Genomic DNA, 20,295 nt, shown 5'->3' with positions numbered 1-20,295 from the left:
TTTCCTGTCACTTTTGACCAATTTAATGCGTGCTTGCTGAATATAAGTATTAATTTCTTAAACTAAAATCTCACTGACCCCAAACTTTTTGACGGCATATAAATTTTTACACAACATATGATCAACAACAACAAAAAAACGATAATAATTACTAATAAACAGGACATTTTTATTATGTGTCATTTCCAAATTTAGTCAAATAATGCAAAACGTGAAAATATTATTTACTGTATGTATTCAGCTGCTAGCTATATGGAAAGAGCATTAGCAAGACAAATATTTAAAAAATATATATTTAATGTCGTTATTTTGAGATGTAATTTCCATAATGCTTTGAGATGGAAATGACATTTGTTATGAAAAAAAACAACAACTTTGATGCATATATTCCTACTGGAGTTTTTCCACTGGCGCACATTTGCCCATAGTTCATATTTGAATGCATTTCTAAACGATATGATAGAAAGAAAGTTAATTCGACTTTGGCAAACAGCTCATTTTGCAGCAGCAACCTGTTTTCAGAGAATAGTACAGGAATGTGTGTCTGCAGATTTGCCTCTGTGTCGCATGATTAATCCACTCGGCATCAGCTTGGCTGTCCCTCTGGGAGAGAGCTGTGTGTGTGTGTGTGTTGACACTGAAAGCGCTGGCACTGCCTGACTGTAGGGCCATTTAATGCGATCAGTTGTAGTCGGCCTGACTCTGAGCCATGCAGCACCATTGCCAGCCTAGGATACAAATGCCGACAAACACTTTCAGTCGATTGTTCTTCTCCACCCTCCCCGTTTCCCCTCGGTTCCCCACAAGCATTGCAGTTACCCACGATGCAGCTGGTGTAATATGCACACTGATGAGCCATGGCTGCTCCGCTAGAAGTGCAGTGACACAAAGAAGGATGAGCGACGAGACGGATAATGAAGTAATAAGAGTGGGAGTAGAGGGATGGATTATGGGCCTGGCTCGGTTTCACTCATCCCTGCAGTTCTGTGCAAATTCACTCGTTGCCGAGAAAAATTAGCTCTCAGAGCCTTTGGCGGAATCTCAGAACATGCAATAAAAACTTAAAGTGCTCTCCGAACAGGAAAGCGCTTATACAAGCTTACATTTCTTGGCTATTATGCAAGGTAGCAGTTGGAGCTAAAGAGCTCGCAGGCTGCTGGGTTTTAAATATAAGACTGCAGCGAGTGAGATATGTATAGAGATGAGAAGACAAACGAGATGTTCTGCCATTGTTTGAAGGCAGCTAACAGGTGTATTGATCTAAACGCTGAAGGTGAGGCTGATGACTGAGAGGTGACTGGAGTGGGCCGAATCAATATTACTAGATCAAGATACACAAGGAGATTCAAGAAAAGTATCGCTGTTAGTCGGACCGAAGCCAAAAGATTCAGCTTGAAAGGCTGCACTACTAAAGTACAATAAACAGCTAAAAGTTATTGGTGTTTTCTTTTCTGTGAAGTGGGTTTTTATATAATCAACTGGCAGATTTATAATTGAAACCACTGATGCTTTTCATACCGGATCTGAAGTTAAATGCTTGAATTTTATTTTCTAAAAACAAATTGGAACCATCTCCATATATTTTTGCCTTTACACTTAAAAAAAATGGCAGTGATTTTTTTAGTTTATATATGACAGATAGTCACAAATGTGTTGTGATCCAGTTATTTTGTTCGTTTTAAATTAGTTTTGTTTTACTGCAGAAATTTAGGTCACCAAATAAGTAATAGATACACAATAGCCACTAATCTATTCTTTAATTTGTACTGTATGTCTTTAAATTGAATGACTTTTGAAATGTTTTATGTCATTAAAAATGTACTGTCCTACTGTATTTTATTTATTTATCAAAGCCAATGTTTACTGGCTTTTGGCACTTGATGACAAATATTTGAGTCTATAAGACCATGTAATGATATTAAAACAAAACAAAGTCTCCTGGACAGCTATATGCAGTATGTCTATAATGAATATAATAGAAGATGTGAATTATGTTCTCCCACGGCACGTCAGACCTGACAGTAGCCTTCAGCACACACTGCCCACACTGTGTCTGTTGCGTAGAGCACCTCATGCTTGTCGTGTCTGCCAGATTCACAAAAGACAGTCGGTTGTTGAGCCATTTTTAGCCAGCTGTGGACTGTCAACACTGTGATAGTTGGTTGAGCTCAGGAGAACAGTGTGTGAGGGAAGCTCTGGAACAGATCCACTGACTGTAGAGATGGATGTTTCTGGAAATGTCCTCACTTTCAGGTTAGATCTGTGCGCAAGGGAATGCGTTTGTATTTCTGCCCTCCTGGCCCCTGCATAAGAGTCTGTAACTGGGGCATAAAAGCTGGCGATGGATTATATGAGCTATGCACTTTAGTGCAGCTGTAAGGACTTTTATGGTAGTTCTTTCAACAAGTTTCACATCTTTATAGTTACTATCTTCAAGGCTGCAGCCTCACTATCTGGCCCTTTCTGCCAATATGATTTTCATCAAGACCATGGAAGGAATGTGGACAAAGGGCTCATTACACATCAGCTAATCATTTGGTCAGCAGTGTGACTGTTAAATAATGCATAGCTGTTGATCAGTTTACATTATTGATGTTGTAAAGTGCACTAGAGATTATGCTTGCTTTAGTCCCTGCGTTCTGGTTTCAGAGCGCTTCCTACCACATACGACTTGGACACATTGGTTTATGCTTGTGATTAGCATAAAACGTCAGGTTTGAGTCCAATTTGTTTCCTTCACAGATGAGATGGCTTTGATTCTGCTATGATCAGTCATGGTTTAATTGTAGCAGATGATTCTCATGGTGGCAGATGGACTGTCGGTGTCACGGGTATAGCAGAGGAGAGGATCTTTATTCCAAGAACATACAAACAAGGATAAACCAGATATGAGGCCAATGGTAATCCAAACAATGAAGGCACAGGAGACGCAACAGCATACGTCTCATGTTATTTATATTTCATTTAAATAAATGCTGTTCTTTTGAACTGTTTATTTAACCAAGAATACTACCAAAAAAAAAACACAAAAATATTAAGCAGCACAACTTTTTTCAACATTGATTATAATAAATAAATAAAACCATTGCAGCACAAATCACCATATTAGAATGATTTCTGGAGGATCATGTGACACTGAAGACTAGAAAATATTAAAAACAATGGAAGTTATTTTAAATTGTAATAATATTTCCCAATAAATGTAGCTTTGGTTAGCCTAAGAGTCTTCTTTCAAAAACATTTTTAAAAATCCCCCAAAACCTTGAATTGTAGCATGTACAATGTAAGCATTTCCGTTGTGGGGCCAGCTTAAAAACACAGATCTTGAAATTCTTACCATTTCTCTTTCATCATTTCTATATTAACTGAGGTACTTGCCTGTGTAAAAGTGAGTGTGTAGTAAATCCACAAGACAGATGCGTGATGCAGAATGAACGATAAATCATGTTAGCGTGGAACCAAGAACTGAGGAAAACTGAGGGCTTAAATACACAAAGGAAGATCATTAATGAAACGGGAAACAGGTGAGGACTAGAAACCATGACATCTAATCATTAACTAGAACACAGTGACAAAGAAAACCATGACTAGAAATGAACAGAACAAGACAATGAAACCAAACATAACATGACTGTGACATCCTGAGGAAGTTTATTCTTTTAAAATGAAAGACACCAGTGAACACTTTTAGTAAGGACACAGGTAGGCATGTTGGCATGCATGGGGCAATTGTTTGTCCGAGAACTTGTTTAGGGGACACAGTTGTGGGTGACTGTCCATTCACACCACGGTGCACAAGACCTTCAATTACGCTGAGGAGAAGGCAGTTTGTGTTTTAGTCGATAAGCACTGTTATGAAGATGCTCTGATGTAACCCGAGACATTGCCCAGTGCCCACAACTTCATTGATCACATGCTGTCTCACTATATATAGAGTAGTGGCTGAAAGTGATGTCTGGAGGGGATATTTGTTTTTAATGACCCTACTAGTTTGATTAAACCATTAAAATATGGGAGGGAGGAACAAAACACTAAGTTAACACTTCATTAAGGTATTTATCTGACAAAATTATTTGGCAAAAAAACCCCTACAAACTACAGCTAGAGGTTTTATTTCACTATGAAAAATAAACGCATAGAAAAACAAAAAGCTCACAGGAAAAAGCATACATTGACTACAACATAATCAGTTATTAATATTTCGTTTGTTCGGACTGTCTGGTAAAAAATTGGTCATGTTTCATTGCGTTATCACAAATACAACTATTGACTTCAAGCACAACTAGCAATATGCTTACAAAATCTTTAACAAATTATTGATAATACTTGGATAAAGGGTGAATTTATATACTGTATATATACAAGCATTTTTTTCCCCAATGAACTAATAATCATTCTCATACTCTCTCTTTTCTAACAATGACAAATTTGGCTTCACACAGCTGTTTTAGTCATGTGACCTCACCACAGTAACGTGATATTGACTTTTTCTGGCTCCCAGGTGTTCAAAACCTACTGCAATGAAGATTATGACCGGCGTAATGAAGAGGTAGACCCGGTGGCGTCCTCAGCTGAGTATGAGCTGGAGAAACGGGTTGAGAAGCTGGAACTTCTCCCTGTGGAACTGGAAAAAGGTGAATAATAGCGGTGATGGCAGCAGGGCTTCACATTCGCTCACCAGCCACTGTGGCTAGTGCTTTTCCAAAGTTACTATCCACTAAGCATTTTCACTGGCCATACTTTTGACATCGATACCATGGGGAAAAACTGCCATAGAGATATTTTTAATATTATCTCATAATTTGGCAACAGGAATAGTAAGCTGCTGTCACTTTAAGACCGGACGCATACTGTTACACGTGCAGTTTTTTTTCCCCTCAATTGTTTGTTCACTTAAAACATAACTAACTGTGCTTACGTGAATACTTGCCACATGAATTTTGACATTATTGTGTGTGTATTTGACTGTTTAATGCAATAAGCAGCAAAAAATAACTCAATTTAGTACTGATAGGTGATGGAGTGTGAGCACAAAATCTGTGGGAATGAGGAAGATTATACGCAATACTCGCAATCCCACGCCAGTCCACAAATGAAACGAGTGGGGGGAGGAGGGTTTGTGTAACTCGCTGTCGGAGAGATGAGAGAGAGAGAAAGTGCAGCTAATATCCATATCTGTTCTGTGGAAAATAAGCATTGGAAGGATTACATATATTTCAGTATCGATATGTATCGAAAAATCGATATTTTTGATAACATTACATTACACTTAGTTTATTATTTTAGATGCTATTTTAAAAGACTACTATTAAGAAAAGTGTATTATAAAATTCAACCTGCCAAAGTGGCTAGTAGGAGTGACTGCTGAAATCAAACCACATTTGGCAGGTGTTAATGTCAAGCCCTTGATGTCAGGGTCACAAAAGAGATTTCCCTGAGGTTGAAAGTTTCGGATAGTTTTCATGATAAGCGACACTGGGTCTAGTCATCACACTTTTCACTCAAGTTATTTTTCAGTCTGTTTTTACTCAAAACCTTATGGTTACTGAGATACACTATAGCCCTTGTGACAACTAGCTCCGGTTTCCTCTATAATTGTTTTACATAAAAAACAATATAGATACGAATAGGTTTTCAGGGAAATGTTCTGTATGTATCTGTGTATTGTGTGCGCTGTGAAATCAGTGGTAAGCCTTGAATATTGATCAGGCATAATATGCATCCATCCAATGATTTATTGAATTGTTATTCTTTCCATTTGCTCACCACTAATGCTTTTCCTTTCACTGATTTGTGTATGTTCATCTGTGTATGTCAGATGAGGATGGCCTGGGCATCAGTATTATAGGAATGGGGGTTGGTGCTGACGCAGGACTGGAGAAGCTGGGCATCTTCGTCAAGACGGTCATAGAGGGTGGAGCAGCCGAGAGAGATGGAAGGTAAACTAAACTGCACATAGAAAGCAGTGATAGACTAAAATTCTGAATCCCAGACTTTAAATGTGGCCTCAGACTGTTGGACTGCACTGTGCGGTTTGCTGAGTGGCATCAAACCCTGCTGAAATCCTGAGAAATGTTACTTGTTTCAAACTTTCAAGATTACCAAGCAACTCTATGCTTTGCAATCAGGTTTCAAAAGGACCATTCAATAGCCAGAATGAAATTTCCTCCACCATTAACCATTAAGGCTGTTTCTGTGCACAGTGTAACAATGGAGGATTTGACAGCGACATTGAAATCTTTGCACTAAAGTCCTTGCATAGAGGAATACTTATTTCATGCTTTCAGTATTAATTCATTGGCGAGATTGCAAAATGTATGTGAACGTCAAGGTGCACATTAGGATTCAATCTTGCAAGCGTCTCTCTCCGTCTGCTTTGCCAGCATAACAGACGAGATTTGCCACGAGCTCGATATCCAGACAGGAATCAAGGGTCAAAGCAATTTGGTCAAACTCACAAAGCTCATTACAGATATCACACCGTTGGAGCTCTTCATGCAAACACTGCAGCATTCTGAAATTGATATTATCACATGTTGTTATAAGGAGCTTACTCGTCTTTGTAATCCTATGCTATGATTGTAATTCCTTCTGTCTTGTGAGCATTATTCTTTAGCTTCTGAAATGAAAGAATGTGACCAGCAAGTCTGAAAACATGAAAATACTGTTCATACTTGTAAAAGAGGGGTTTCTAACCTTTTTGTCCCTTTTAAGCCATGTGACCTAAATTATTTGCTTGAAGTATTCTCTGAGACTTTAAAGGGGTCATCGGATGCAAAATTCACTTTTATATGGTGTTTGCATATAAATGTGTCTTTGCAGTGTGTGGACACAACCACCATATAATGAAAAAAATCCATTCACTCCTTTTTTTATCCTCAAAAAGCCTAAACACTCTCAATAATCAAGCCATTTGGGTTTTCTGAGCAATATGATGTCATATTGAGTAGGGCTGGGAAAAAAAATCTATTTTTTGATTAATCGTTTTTTAAAATGTGGTCGATTCAAAATCGATTCTCAACAGCCACGAATCGATTTTTTCCATATTCAGGGCTCGCGGTGCTGCGTCTTCTCACTCTGCACAAGCCAAGCGTCAAGCGCTGCAGGCGTCGATACACTCTCGTGTTTAGGAGTCGGGACATGATTCACTTGCACAATCAGGCCAGCATTGCATCGTAACTAACGTTTATCATTTTCACGTCTTTTTTAAGTTTTACCAGTTTAAACATTCAAGCAATTTTAAACTATCCTGTGCTCGCGCACTCGCGCATGTTTTTCATTGCGTGCACATGCATTAAAGCCTAAATCCGCCTCACAAACAGCTTGCCAGTAACAAAAGTTATTTTTCGTGGATTATATCGCTTTAATAGTTAAAAACACGCAAAATGACTCTGGTCTTGGTGAGTAACCTCGTAAAGACAGTCGGTTATGTCTTAAATAAGCATAAAACGCGTGTGACAGACAGTATAATGAAACAGTAATGGATCCGCGCAGTGACAGACAGTATAATGAAACAGTAATGGATCCGCGCACTAGTTCTTAAAGTGAACGCATCCATATGTGTCTGTCATTAATTTTGTTGTCAAAACAACATAATATAGCATTAATTGTAAGGAATCAGAATTAATAGCCTATGTATTTAATTCAGTCAGGACTAAAAGACTATCCAGTGTTATTTTACATTGGATTACTTTATTCAGTTTCTGTAGTATTTCTGACCTACCCAAAAACTTTTCTTTTTATGTCTCTTTATTTGTGTCTTTAGGCCTATTCTATTGTATTTATTTGTGCTACTTTTTTCAATTTAATTCAAAGATTGAAATCAAGCTTCCATGTGTTGCATAAACACTTAACAAAAAAATTACCCCATTGTAAAAACAAACATTTAGGTGAGATCAATGTAATAAAAAATTGTCTAAAAAATGATAACTGATATTTAGACTGAGATTTGTATTACATCTATATTCATTATAGTCGAATCGAGAATCTAAATCGAATCGAACTGTGAGCTTGTGAATCGAAATCGAATCGAATTTGAACATCTGAATCGATACCCAGCCCAAATATTGAGAGATCCTTTACATTCAATCTGCAAGCAATCACATCATTACCGCATGGCACAAGCTGATTGGCCTCTGCTGATCCTACAGCCAATGAGATTGCTCGCTCAACATTTCAATTGTCTAATTCAGTGTTTGCTGTAGTTCCTCTGAAACCCTCCACCTCCCCCAGCTCCACCTGCCTAGATCAGCTATGGGATTTATGTATGTTTATTTATGAAACAGCAGCAGCACATCTTACATGCTCACAGTCTGTGTATCTATTAGCAGTAGCAAGTTCATACTTGCTCTACAGCAGCAATAATCAGCAGCAGATCTAGTCCGACAAGACCAAATACATTAACATTGCCATATTCAATAACATTCTAAGTCTATTTTGCGAGTTGTCCTGATTGAAATACTATTATACAAACCTGTTTTAGAGATTGCACAATGTCCTAGTGTCACTGTAACAAGTGTTAAAACATATCCACCTTCATTTTCCACAGAATTATGGTGAACGATCAGATCGTGGAGGTTGACGGCACCAGTCTGGTGGGAGTAACTCAGAGCTTCGCTGCTTCTGTCCTGAGAAACACGCAGGGAGTAGTCAGGTAAGATGCTAGATGTCCTCAGCCATTTTTGCTCGTTTATTATGTTTCATTAATACCAGGTTTGCCCTTTAATGCTGACCACCAGATACCTACATTCGAATCCCCACTATAACTTACACTAGACTAGACTAGAGTGACCAGTGTTATTTTTAGCGTATGAAATAGCATGACATGTCATCATCTTTCCCTCCCACACAGCACTTTTGTGAGAACAACACAGAATTCCTATTAGTGTATCTAAACTCCCCTTAGACACGACAGCAGAAAGCACGTCTTTGAAAAGAGTATCAGCCAGCAGGAGCACTTCACACTGTGAGAAAACAAGGCTCTTCATTAACAATAGGTCTGCACAGTGTGATGGAGCGTATAGTTTTTGAACAGATGCTGTCAGTGGTGTATTCCACTTCATCTGTAAGTATTAACACGCTGAAAATGTAGTTGATTGGAACTAGTTGATTGGAACCTTCAAATGCATGTTTATTTAAAAAGGCTTCATTAAAAATTATTTCCTTAAAGGCAACTTTTTGAGAGGGATGGAACTTATTGATTCATATAATTCATATGGCCATGGACAGGCTGACAGTCTGCACTGCAAATTGTTTAAAATAATTTTCTTGATCAGTACTTTTTTCTTGTTTTCCTGTAAATAATATCAAAACCTCCTTAAAAATAAAAAATAAATTTACTCAAGAAGTAAAATATATATATATATACAGTATATATACACTCACCGGCCACTTTATTAGGTACACCTGTCCAACTGCTCGTTAACACTTAATTTCTAAGCAGCCAATCACATGGCGGCAACTCAGTGCATTTAGGCATGTAGACATGGTCAAGACAATCTCCTGCAGTTCAAACCGAGCATCAGTATGGGGAAGAAAGTTGATTTGAGTGACTTTGAACGTGGCATGATTGTTGGTGCCAGAAAGGCTGGTCTGAGTATTTCAGAAACTGCTAATCTACTGGGATTTTCACGCACAACCATCTCTAGGGTTTACAGAGAATGGTCCGAAAAAGAAAAAACATCCAGTGAGCGGCAGTTCTGTGGGCGGAAATGCCTTGTTGATGCCAGAGGTCAGAGGAGAATGGCCAGACTGGTTCGAGCTGATAGAAGGGCAACAGTGACTGAAATAACCACTCGTTACAACCGAGGTATGCAGCAAAGCATTTGTGAAGCCACAACACGCACAACCTTGAGGCGGATGGGCTACAACAGCAGAAGACTCCACCGGGTACCACTCATCTCCACTACAAATAGGAAAAAGAGGCTACAATTTGCAAGAGCTCACCAAAATTGAACAGTTGAAGACTGGAAAAATGTTGCCTGGTCTGATGAGTCTCGATTTCTGTTGAGACATTCAGATGTTAGAGTCAGAATTTGGCGTAAACAGAATGAGAACATGGAACCATCATGCCTTGTTACCACTGTGCAGGCTGGTGGTGGTGGTGTAATGGTGTGGGGGATGTTTTCCTGGCACACTTTAGGCCCCTTAGTGCCAATTGGGCATCGTTTAAATGCCACGGCCTACCTGAGCATTGTTTCTGACCATGTCCATCCCTTTATGGCCACCATGTACCCATCCTCTGATGGCTACTTCCACCATGTCACAAAGCTCTAATCATTTCAAATTGGTTTCTTGAACATGACAATGAGTTCACTGTACTAAAATGGCCTCCACAGTCACCAGATCTCAACCCAATAGAGCATCTTTGGGATGTGGTGGAACGGGAGATTCGCATCATGGATGTGCAGCCGACAAATCTGCGGCAACTGTGTGATGCCATCAAGTCAATATGGACCAAACTCCCTGAGGAATGCTTCCAGCACCTTGTTGAATCTATGCCACGAAGAATTGAGGCAGTTCTGAAGGCAAAAGGGGGTCCAACCCGTTACTAGCATGGGGTACCTAATAAAGTGGCCGGTGAGTGTATATAGATGCTCATCAAGGCTGCATTTATTTAATCAAAAATACCGAAAAAACCCTGTAATATTGTGAAATATTATTACAATTTAAAATAATGGTTTTCTGTTTTAATATACTTTAAAGTATAATTTATTTCTGTGATGCAAAACTGAATTTTCAGCATCATTACTCCAGTCTTAAGTGTCACATGATCCTTCAGAAATCATTCTTATATGCTGATTTGATACTCAGTTATTATCAATGTTGGAAACAGTTGCTTAATATTCTTTTGGAACCTGTGATATTTTTTTCAGGATTCGTTGATGAATAAAAAGTTAAAAAGAACAGCATTTATTCAAAATAGACACCTTTTGTTACAATATATACAGGTTTTGGTTATGCCAGATTTTTACTAGAAAACATCAAATGTATCTAATAAAGCTCTCAGAAACGCACAATTTCACCATAAGTGTATTTTGATCATATTTGTATTATTTTGTCAATTCTTTCCTGGTTTCGTTTCCTTCCCTCCTCCTGATTGTTTGAGCTCTGTTCTCACCGATGAGGCAGTGTGGCCCAGATTCTGAATTTGTGCTAAATTTAACCTACTATAGGAATTAAGACAGGTCTTAAACTCTATCTGCACCAGCGACCACCAATAAATATATTAAGATTGGCACTCTTAAGAGCGAGTCATTGCTGTGATGATTGAGTGTCATTTTTTTAGCAAGTTGGCTGGAACAACTCCTCGCTGTGTGAGGCGATGCACACATCCTGAAATGCATTTTGTCACCCCAGATGTATGTGAATATAAATGGAGGGATCTCTCAATAGGAGATCTCTGTCCCGGAGCAGTTGGGACTCCCTGCGTGTGGTACCGAGATGGAAGAGAGGACTGTTTCCAGGTCAGCTGCATTGCAAAAGCATCACAGGGTATTGGCCCAGTTGTTGCTTCAGATGTAGATCAAATTTGGACCCTTATCTGTGCCTAATGCAGGGTGATTAGGACTCCATGCTGAGCGCTTCCCTGCTGCTTATCCACAACATGGATTGTGCACCGCAGTGAATGGGGTGAATATTATTGGAGGGAATTGTCTTTTTTATCTCAAATTATATGACAAGTTATGGCTTATAATCGATAAACAGAAGACTAAAATTCTATACTGTTGTCAAAAAAAACAAAAACACTAAAAACTACAAGTGAATGTATGCATCATATTTTATGTGGTTACCGATATCGGACAGATCCGATGTTGTGCATCCTAAATTCATATGCAGAGACAAGTAAGTTATCTGTAGGTTAATGTCTCGAAGAGAAAACCTTATTGTTTTACAGATTTTTTTTCACAATCAGGTTTACCCATAAATTATGCCATTTGGTGGGTCTTTAAAAATAGCACCCAATAATGTCACCACTGTGCATTCAGTTGGAAGCAACATTCTTCACGGGTAAAGTAACTTGCATAAATTATTTGACTTTTATTATTATTTCTAAAGCAGAATGTCACCTTCAGAGATGAATAATTAATGATTAACAAATTGCAATTCTTTTTGGTGCCACTAGTGGTGCAGAAATAACAAACTTTCATTTTCAAGGTATGTGCTTTTGCAGTCAACTTTTCCCTGACATCCTCAAGAAGGATTCTTAACATTTTGTACAGTTATTATGTTCACCTTGTCACAGTCATTTATCACACTAACACCGCAAGAAGTGCCTCCTGCCACGTTCGTTGATTTATAGGGTGTATTATAAAAGATACAATCCGTCAGTGAACTGAGAACAAAAATGCCTGCTTGAAGCCAGACAATGCAAGAAAAGAGCTTCACTTCATTGAAATAGAAAAGAAGGGTTTTTATACCTTTCTTTATTTTACTGAACGACACTCAATTTCACCTTCTACATTTTTATACCCTCATTTATGTAAAATCTATTCTGTTCTTTGTCTCTATTTGAAAATCAATATCCATGATCTTTTATTGAGTTCAACAGTCAGGTTCCGGAAGTAAAAATTGATTTTAGTGATGATAACTTATACTGTGAACTACAAGGTTGTTAAAGACCCTCTGTAGTGAAAATCAAGTTTTTAATGTTGTTTATACAGTATGTCTATGTGGTGTTTTTTAATATGCTTTAAGACAAATCATGTGCAAATTCATAAGTTAACACTATTGCTGAGTATTTTCTCCTTAAAACTCCAGTGAACCAAAGACAGTCTCAAAAACGTGGTTTGAAATCGCCCGTGTGTCTTACGTCACTTTATTAACTATGCCGTGAAGAAAGGGAGTCTCAAGAGAATCCAGTTTAGTTTATCTCTGTATGTTTTTCTGTTGACATGAACATTTTTGCAATATAGCAGGTGAATTGTGTATATAATGTATGTTATGATGAACTAAATGACTTTCTCCACTCACTGATCTTCTGAGTTGTTCATAACGTTTCTAAGGATACTGGTTTTTAGAAGGCATTTTGGTGATCAAAGATGACTTTTAAGGGATAAAAAAATATATATTACAGGGGGACTTTAATCGACTAGTAGATGTATATGCTTTTGAAGCCGTGATCCTGCATTATTTTTAATATTGTTAAAATTACCGTGTTTAGCAGTGGAGTTTTCGGTGAAAAACTACATTACCCATGATGCTACAGAAAATTCCACCAATCAGTCAAAACAAGCAAACAGCGCCAAAAGAGCTCTTTGTATGTATTTTTTTTAATGTATGACACAGTTTTATACTGTTTCATATTTTTTATATTTAAGTGGTCAAAATAAAATCAATCAATCAATCAATCTTTAGCTCCACGCCTCCACCCATTCCCATGAAGATCTCCCACGCTCTCAAAATACTTCAATATTTGTATAAATATGCATATTTTGCAATGACCTTAAAATATATTGTTTCTATAGAGATGATTAACATTTTTAAATGAGTAATTAAATTTGATTGTTGTTCGCAATGCTTCATGGGATTGTAGTTCTTTCCCTCACTAAAGCCGTTAAGTACACAGTCTTGTACCTTTGTGTTTTTGTCCGATTTTCAAATACTTTTTAAAAAATCCCTTTGGGAGAAATGAATGGAAAACTCCATAGCCTTTACCACTTTGCATCTGATCACAAAGCCCCTCCCTTCTCATTGGCAGTTGGTGTGTCTGTGCAGGTTTGTGATTGGCCGAGAGCGTCCGGGACAGCAGAGCGAGGTGGCTCAGCTCATCAGTCAGACTCTGGAGCAGGAGAGACGTCAGAGAGAGATGATGGAGCAACAGTACGCCCAGTACGACGCTGATGACGACGAGGTGAGCACAGAGCAGGTCTGAGCATGTCAGCATCTGTCTGAACAGGTTAATCAACCATCAAGAGCCAGTTGGAGCAGGTTCAAATCTATTATCCATGATTCGGCCACGCTACAAGCCTCAACCTGTTACAATTTGTCACAGCAGAATGAAAACAGTTCTGCTGGTCAAAAACTATATAATCAAGCTACAACCTAAAACTAATACTATTGCACAGTTCTATTTAATCAAGAGAACTATTGTATTATTTCTCTCTTACAATATCCTACATTTGACCATATCTTTCTTTGCAGCAGGACAGATAATTGCTTCTCAAAATAATTGTAAATAAATCTTGAGTGCCGCCAAAACACATAATTTCATTGCTCCGTCTAATTAAGTCTTCCTGTTGAAAGGAAAAAACACAAATATATCAATTGTTCCTTCTAGACCGGGGGTTCTTCGAAAAATGTACTAAACATTTACCAAATTGATGACATTCCCGTTTCATTCCAGTTTTTAACATGCTTTTAATCGCTAATTGATATTATTTTATTCTATTGATTTTTTTTAGCCCAATGAAGGAGAGATTATTATTATTAAATGTTCATAACTCCTTCCTTAGGTAGAAAAAAATAGAAAAACTGAAAATTTAATACAAAGTGAATATTTTCCTGAAAATATTTAATACATTTCTTTGGCTTTAGTGCAACAAACAGACAATTATTTAATTTAAAAAAAAATTGATAATGATTTTTTTTTTTTCATACAGTAAAAAACGAATCTTAATACATAAAAATATACAGTTCCCCTATTTTGGCAAATTTATTATCATATATTTATTATTCGGATGTCATTGGCATAAAAGCATTTGAACACCTCTGCCCTAGACGACGCACAAATGGACTTTCCTGCCTCTCCTCTGAAGATTTCAGCAATGTTACAAAGTGTGTTTAGGTCGGTGACGGTGAGGGCTTCTCATGGAAAAACACCCACGGGGGCTTTCTGCTCCATGGAGAGTTAATGGGGTTTGTTATATTACTAGTCACTGAGGTTATTGCTCAGTTCTCATTAGTGGATCGGGCGGGCGGCCTGGCTTTTCAGTCAAAAGGTCCACAAGTCTGTTGTCACGTCTGTGCCTGTGCTGCGATCTATTTTTGAAGGATAAAGCGAGCGAGGTGCATTTCCATAATGCATGCGCTACTGTCACGGCAGCGGGATTCACACGAAAGCTCTGAAGACTGACTTAAGAAAGAGTTGAATTAATCGCCCGCTACGATTCAGAGAAAATGACATCAGTAGACCAGACAAAGCAATTTCTACCTTGTGATTTGGAGGACGCGGACAATTTAGCATTATAGGCTCTTGTGCAGCGCAGAATGATGCAAGACTCACATGTGCTAATGCAAGAGTGAATTTTTAATGCCTCTCATTATTTGTCAGTGCGAATCTAAATTAGCATTTTTGAATGATGAGTTCTCCTTCAGATTGCATCAAAATCTCACATTCTCAATTGAACTGATATGCTTCTTGTGCACCCGCATGGTTTTGTGTGTTCCTCCTCTGCTGGCTCGGATGCAGGCTGCGCTCTTGAAATAGCTGTGCGATCAGCACTGTTTTATAATTCTGGCACAGGCAGCTTCTCCCCGCAGACGAGCTGCCCGTGAGGAATTGTAATGAATGTAGCAGTCCTTGCTAAAGATTAGCGGGTTTGCATGTGGGTGGGTGTTTGTTCTTGCGAACTTCTGTGCTTGAGCGTCAGCAAGTGAATGTCTGTTTGAATGTGTCATGCAAGAGGGGCCTCCAAAAATGAAGGTTTAAGGGCTGGTGTGTTCAGTGAGGCAGAGTGGTGTGAACCTGCCTGAAAACTCGCTGTGCTGTGGATTAGCAGATGCCAAAAGCATTCACAAGCTGCCTGTCAGCGGTAAATGGCCTTAAAACAGCAGGGTCCTGCAGGATATAGTGGTTATAAGGACATCTAAGAAAGGTTAGTAGGGTTGGAAAGGGCATACAGTGACATCTCAGCCATACTTATAAATATATGAATTTCACAGCATTAAATATCAAACCAAAATGATTCTAGACCTTTTTGTAACCTTTTTTTTTTTTTTTCAATTAAACAACCATAACAGTACCTATGAACGTGTACATGTTCATGAGTTTATATTGTTTAAGGATGCACAATTAATAAGTTCTATATTGGTTATTGGCTGGCATTTGGCCTTTTTTAATTTATCATAACGGTCGATATTGAATCCATATTTATAACATCGACTTATTAAAAATCCAATATCAAACAATCATTTATAATGCCTGTCACACACACACACACACATACTGTATATATATATATACAGTTTTTAATATATTATAAAATATTTATTCCAAATATAAGCTAATTCCTCGTTTTTACATTTAGATTACCTTTGTTTTCTGTTCAACAGATCACTAAAAATGTAATCTTCCAAAACTTTAAATGAATACCCATTTTCTTACTGTTTCTAAATTCACTTGAAGCATTTGTAACTGTTTAAGTTTTTGTGTTAGTTTTAATTTGAGACAAATGAGTATAGACATATTTTACTATAATATAAATAAAGTGGCACTTGTTTTGATATTTTGTCATCTAATACAGTGATACTTTCTGTATATGACCTTCTTGCGATTAGTTTCCTCAAACGTGTGCAGTACGGCAACCACCGGTGTGTTAAAAGAACGGTGACACAAACTAATTGAATGTGACACTCCAAAATGAGCTAATTTGCCTCTCGACTATATATATGAGAGGTAATATCACGCTGATGATATGGATGATATGCGTTCTGCTCTCCATGTCCTCTCAATTAACATATAATGTATGTGAGGCGATGAGAGCGAGAGACACAGATGAGACACAAATGAGATCACTCAGGTTAAAGCAGTACAGTAGAGCAGGGTTACATATGGCCTCCTGCCAGGCAGGATAATTTGATGCGGAAAAGAGGCCTCCCGGGGAACAGCCCTGTCCTGCAACCAGATACAAGCCCCAGTCGAGCAGAACCGACCTGTCCGTGTGTGTTTGCACATCCTTCCACCTTAAATAACTATGGCAGACTCAAGCAGGAGAAATATATGCTGCATGACTTGTTTTTATTTTGAAAAGACAACAGACCAAAACTCTGAAATGTTTGGGGTCAGTAAGTTTTTTATTTATTTATTTATTTATTTTTTAAGAAATTAATACATTTATTCAGCAAGGATACATTGAATTGATCAAAGGTGACAGTCAATGCATTTCTATTTCAAATAAATGCTGGCCAGAGAGAACTGGCCCCCCGACTGAGTCTGGTTTCTCCCAAGGTTTTTTTCTCCATTCTGTCACCTGATGGAGTTTTGGTTCCTTGCCACTGTTGCCTTGCTTAGTTGGGGGCATTTAATATTCAATAATATTATTGACCTGCCTTACTTAAGGTGGACGTTGACGCAATTTTCTTTTAGAAACAAACTTTGTTATATAGTTTTCATGTTATCACTGTGAAGCGCTTTGATACAATCTGTATTGTAAAAAGCGCTATATAAATAAAGGTGACTTGACTTGACTTGACTTCTTTTGAACTTTCTGTTCATCAAAAAAATTGTCATGGTTTCAACAAAAATATTAATTAGCACAACTGTTGTTGTTGTTGTTGTTTTACATTGATAATGATAATAAATGTTTCTTGAGTAGCAAATCAGTATATTAGAATGATTTCTGAAGGATCATGTGAAAATTCACCTTTGATTACAGGAATAAATTACATTTTAAAATATATTAAAATAGAAACAGCTATTTTAAACTGTAATATTTCAAAAACATTCAAAAATCCCAACTTTTAGTTGGTTATTTACTAGCTCAAGTCAAAAGAGTATGATATTGTTGTTTGGATTCCTCCTTAAAATGAAGTTTGTGGGATTTTTCTCTCATTTTTTGTGGTATGCCAAGATTAATCGCTTAGAAAAGTAATAGCACAACCCAATGAACCTCACACATTGAGGTAAAGTTCATGTTTTCATTGGCTAAGCATAGTTAATATAAAATCAATTTTTAGGGTATCATAAGTTCTTTAGTATCTGTATTGTTATTTTAAAAATACAGCATCCTGGAGTTGTTTAGACTATTAAACAGGATTCCTACACGACTTGGAAAAGTATGGAATTTGATTTGAGTAATGTCCAGGTCTGGATAAGTGGAAAATATTTGTGTTTCCAGACTATTACGCCTATTCAGTTTTCTAAACTAGAAAGTTAAGAATTTCTAAAAATAAATGTATCATACAAGCAGTGATTTAAAGGGATAGTTCACTTTGAAATGAATTTTTGGTATGTTTTAGCTTACCTCAAGGGCATCCAAGATGTAGGTGTCTTTGTTGCCGCAGTAGTTTCAATTTTGATATTTTTAGGTCAAACTGTTCTTGTCTGTCAGTCATATAATGCAGGCCTATGGTCACCACCTCAAAGAGCAGCACAGAGAAGTCCAAATTAAACATGATTTAATGACTCGTAAATGTAAGTACACATTGATGGCCTAAGACACGAAACGAGCGGTTTGTGTGAGAAAACGAACAGTATTTATATCGTTTTTACCTCTTGTAAACACAGCCACGTCCAAGTGATCTGAGGGCGCGGGCGCTTCGGTCTTTTCCGGCAAGCGCCGGAAGTGATCTCTTGCGCGTGTACGTCACTCATTGTTTACACAGAACAGAGATTGTAGGTAAGAAGGCTAATTAAAATTGTACTAATTTGGGCTTACCAAAAATGAATTCCAAAGTGAACTATCCCTTTAATTAATTCTGAATTAAGAGTTAATTCAATGCGCACATTTTCATTATGTAAAACTGTTTGTCTTTATTATAAGCGAGTCTCTTTTTTTTTTACTTCACTAAACAAATGTGCGTGTGCCACTCAAACCAGCAACAGATAACAGCGAACGATCATCTGAATCAGTCTGTACTTTGGTGTTTGGCGATGGTGCAACATCAAACCACATTTAAAGTATCAAACCGAAGTGTCTGAGGTGAATATATGCAGGTTATAAAGCTTTTCAGTTTCTTCTCATCATGTAAGCGCATGCTATCACTTCAAGGTAAACCAATGAAATAAAACACAAATATTTACAGATGACTGTATATACCAAATATAATGCTGAAATTAATGCTTTATGAACCAATGTTAAATATGGTCTGAAGAATTTGGATATTTGAGTCTATAAAAGTATGGCATTTTAAAATGAAAAATGTGTATGAACGAAGTAAGAGAGGAACCTTCCACATGGATTGCTGTAGGAAATGTTTATTCCCATGTGCCTGTGCTCAGACAGGGGAGTACGCCACGGATGAGGAGGAGGAGGAGGAGGAGGAGGCGGAGGCGGAGGCGGGACAGACGGGAAAGGACAGAGATGTGGCCATTGAGGTTTTCGATTTACCCGAAAATGAGGACATCATCTCGCCATCAGAACTGGATGCCCCCAAACTTTATCAGAAGTTTCGAGAGGTAAACCAAGAACGCATGCATTTTTTAACAACTGATCAATGAAATGAAGAACTTACTCTTTAGAAAACATCAAAAGGTCAAACAAAATATGAACTCAGCTGTTTTATTTATTTATAGATTTGCTATTTTTGCAAATGCAGATTAAAATGGTCTAAACACAGATTAAAATAATAAATGTCTTGTTTTTTAGCAATAAATATAAAAAGTGAAATGAAAGAAGACATTTGTTATGTAACTAGTTTATGTCAAGTTTATTTTTATGTTAGATAATAGTTTAAATTACATAAATACAATACTGTTTAAAAGTTGGGGATTGAATACTTAAAAATTACTACTTTTATTCAGCAAGGATGCATTAAATTGATCAAAAGTGATGGTAAAGACATCTATAATGTTACAAAATAAATACAGTTCTTTTGAACTTTATGTTCATCAAATAATTATCAAGGTTTCCACATAAATAGTAAGAACCACAATTGTTTTCAACATTGATAATAATCAGAAATGTTTCTTGAGTATCAAATCAGCATATTAGCATGATTTCTGAAGGATCATGTGACACTGAACACTGGAGTAATGATGCAGAAAATTCAGCTTTGATCACAGGAATAAATTACATTTCAAAATATATTAAAATAGACTACAGTCATTTAAAATTGTAATAATATTTCTCAATATTATAATAATAACTAAAATACTTTTAATCAGTAATGTACATATCAACATTTCTCAGAAGAAAAACCGAATTATTTTAACTTATTCACCTTGATCCAGGTCTGGATAAGTATAGAAAAAAAGAAAACCGAGGAGCTTTGACATCTTGTTCAACCTGGAGAAAATAAATGTTCCATTGATTCTTTTCATTTTGTCAAAACAACTCATCTGATGAAGCTATTTTTCAGTATTGGTTTGTACTAGGACTATCTTTTGTCTTCACTGCTTTTCTTATAAATTGGTGC

General features: G+C 37.3%; 1 protein-coding gene across 9 annotated transcripts in view; it reads left to right on the top strand.

The window, feature by feature from the left end:
* ppp1r9a (protein phosphatase 1, regulatory subunit 9A) overlaps positions 1–20,295 on the top strand; it is a 58,414-nt gene that overhangs the window by 18,872 nt on the left and 19,247 nt on the right. For all 9 annotated transcript variants that reach the window (XM_056249676.1, XM_056249674.1, XM_056249672.1 and 6 more), the window contains exons 3-7: positions 4,502–4,634; positions 5,819–5,939; positions 8,549–8,653; positions 13,717–13,852; positions 19,160–19,336. In XM_056249676.1, the coding sequence (XP_056105651.1) occupies positions 4,502–4,634; positions 5,819–5,939; positions 8,549–8,653; positions 13,717–13,852; positions 19,160–19,336 (672 nt within the window). The remainder of the gene's footprint in view (positions 1–4,501; positions 4,635–5,818; positions 5,940–8,548; positions 8,654–13,716; positions 13,853–19,159; positions 19,337–20,295) is intronic.

The sequence above is a fragment of the Rhinichthys klamathensis genome, unplaced genomic scaffold (genome assembly GCF_029890125.1).
Source record: "Rhinichthys klamathensis goyatoka isolate OS25496 unplaced genomic scaffold, OSU_Roscu_1.1 h1tg000060l_1, whole genome shotgun sequence".
NCBI lineage: Eukaryota > Metazoa > Chordata > Actinopteri > Cypriniformes > Leuciscidae > Rhinichthys > Rhinichthys klamathensis.
The sequence above is the reverse complement of the archived record's forward strand: the minus strand, read 5'-3'. Positions and strand labels throughout refer to the sequence as shown.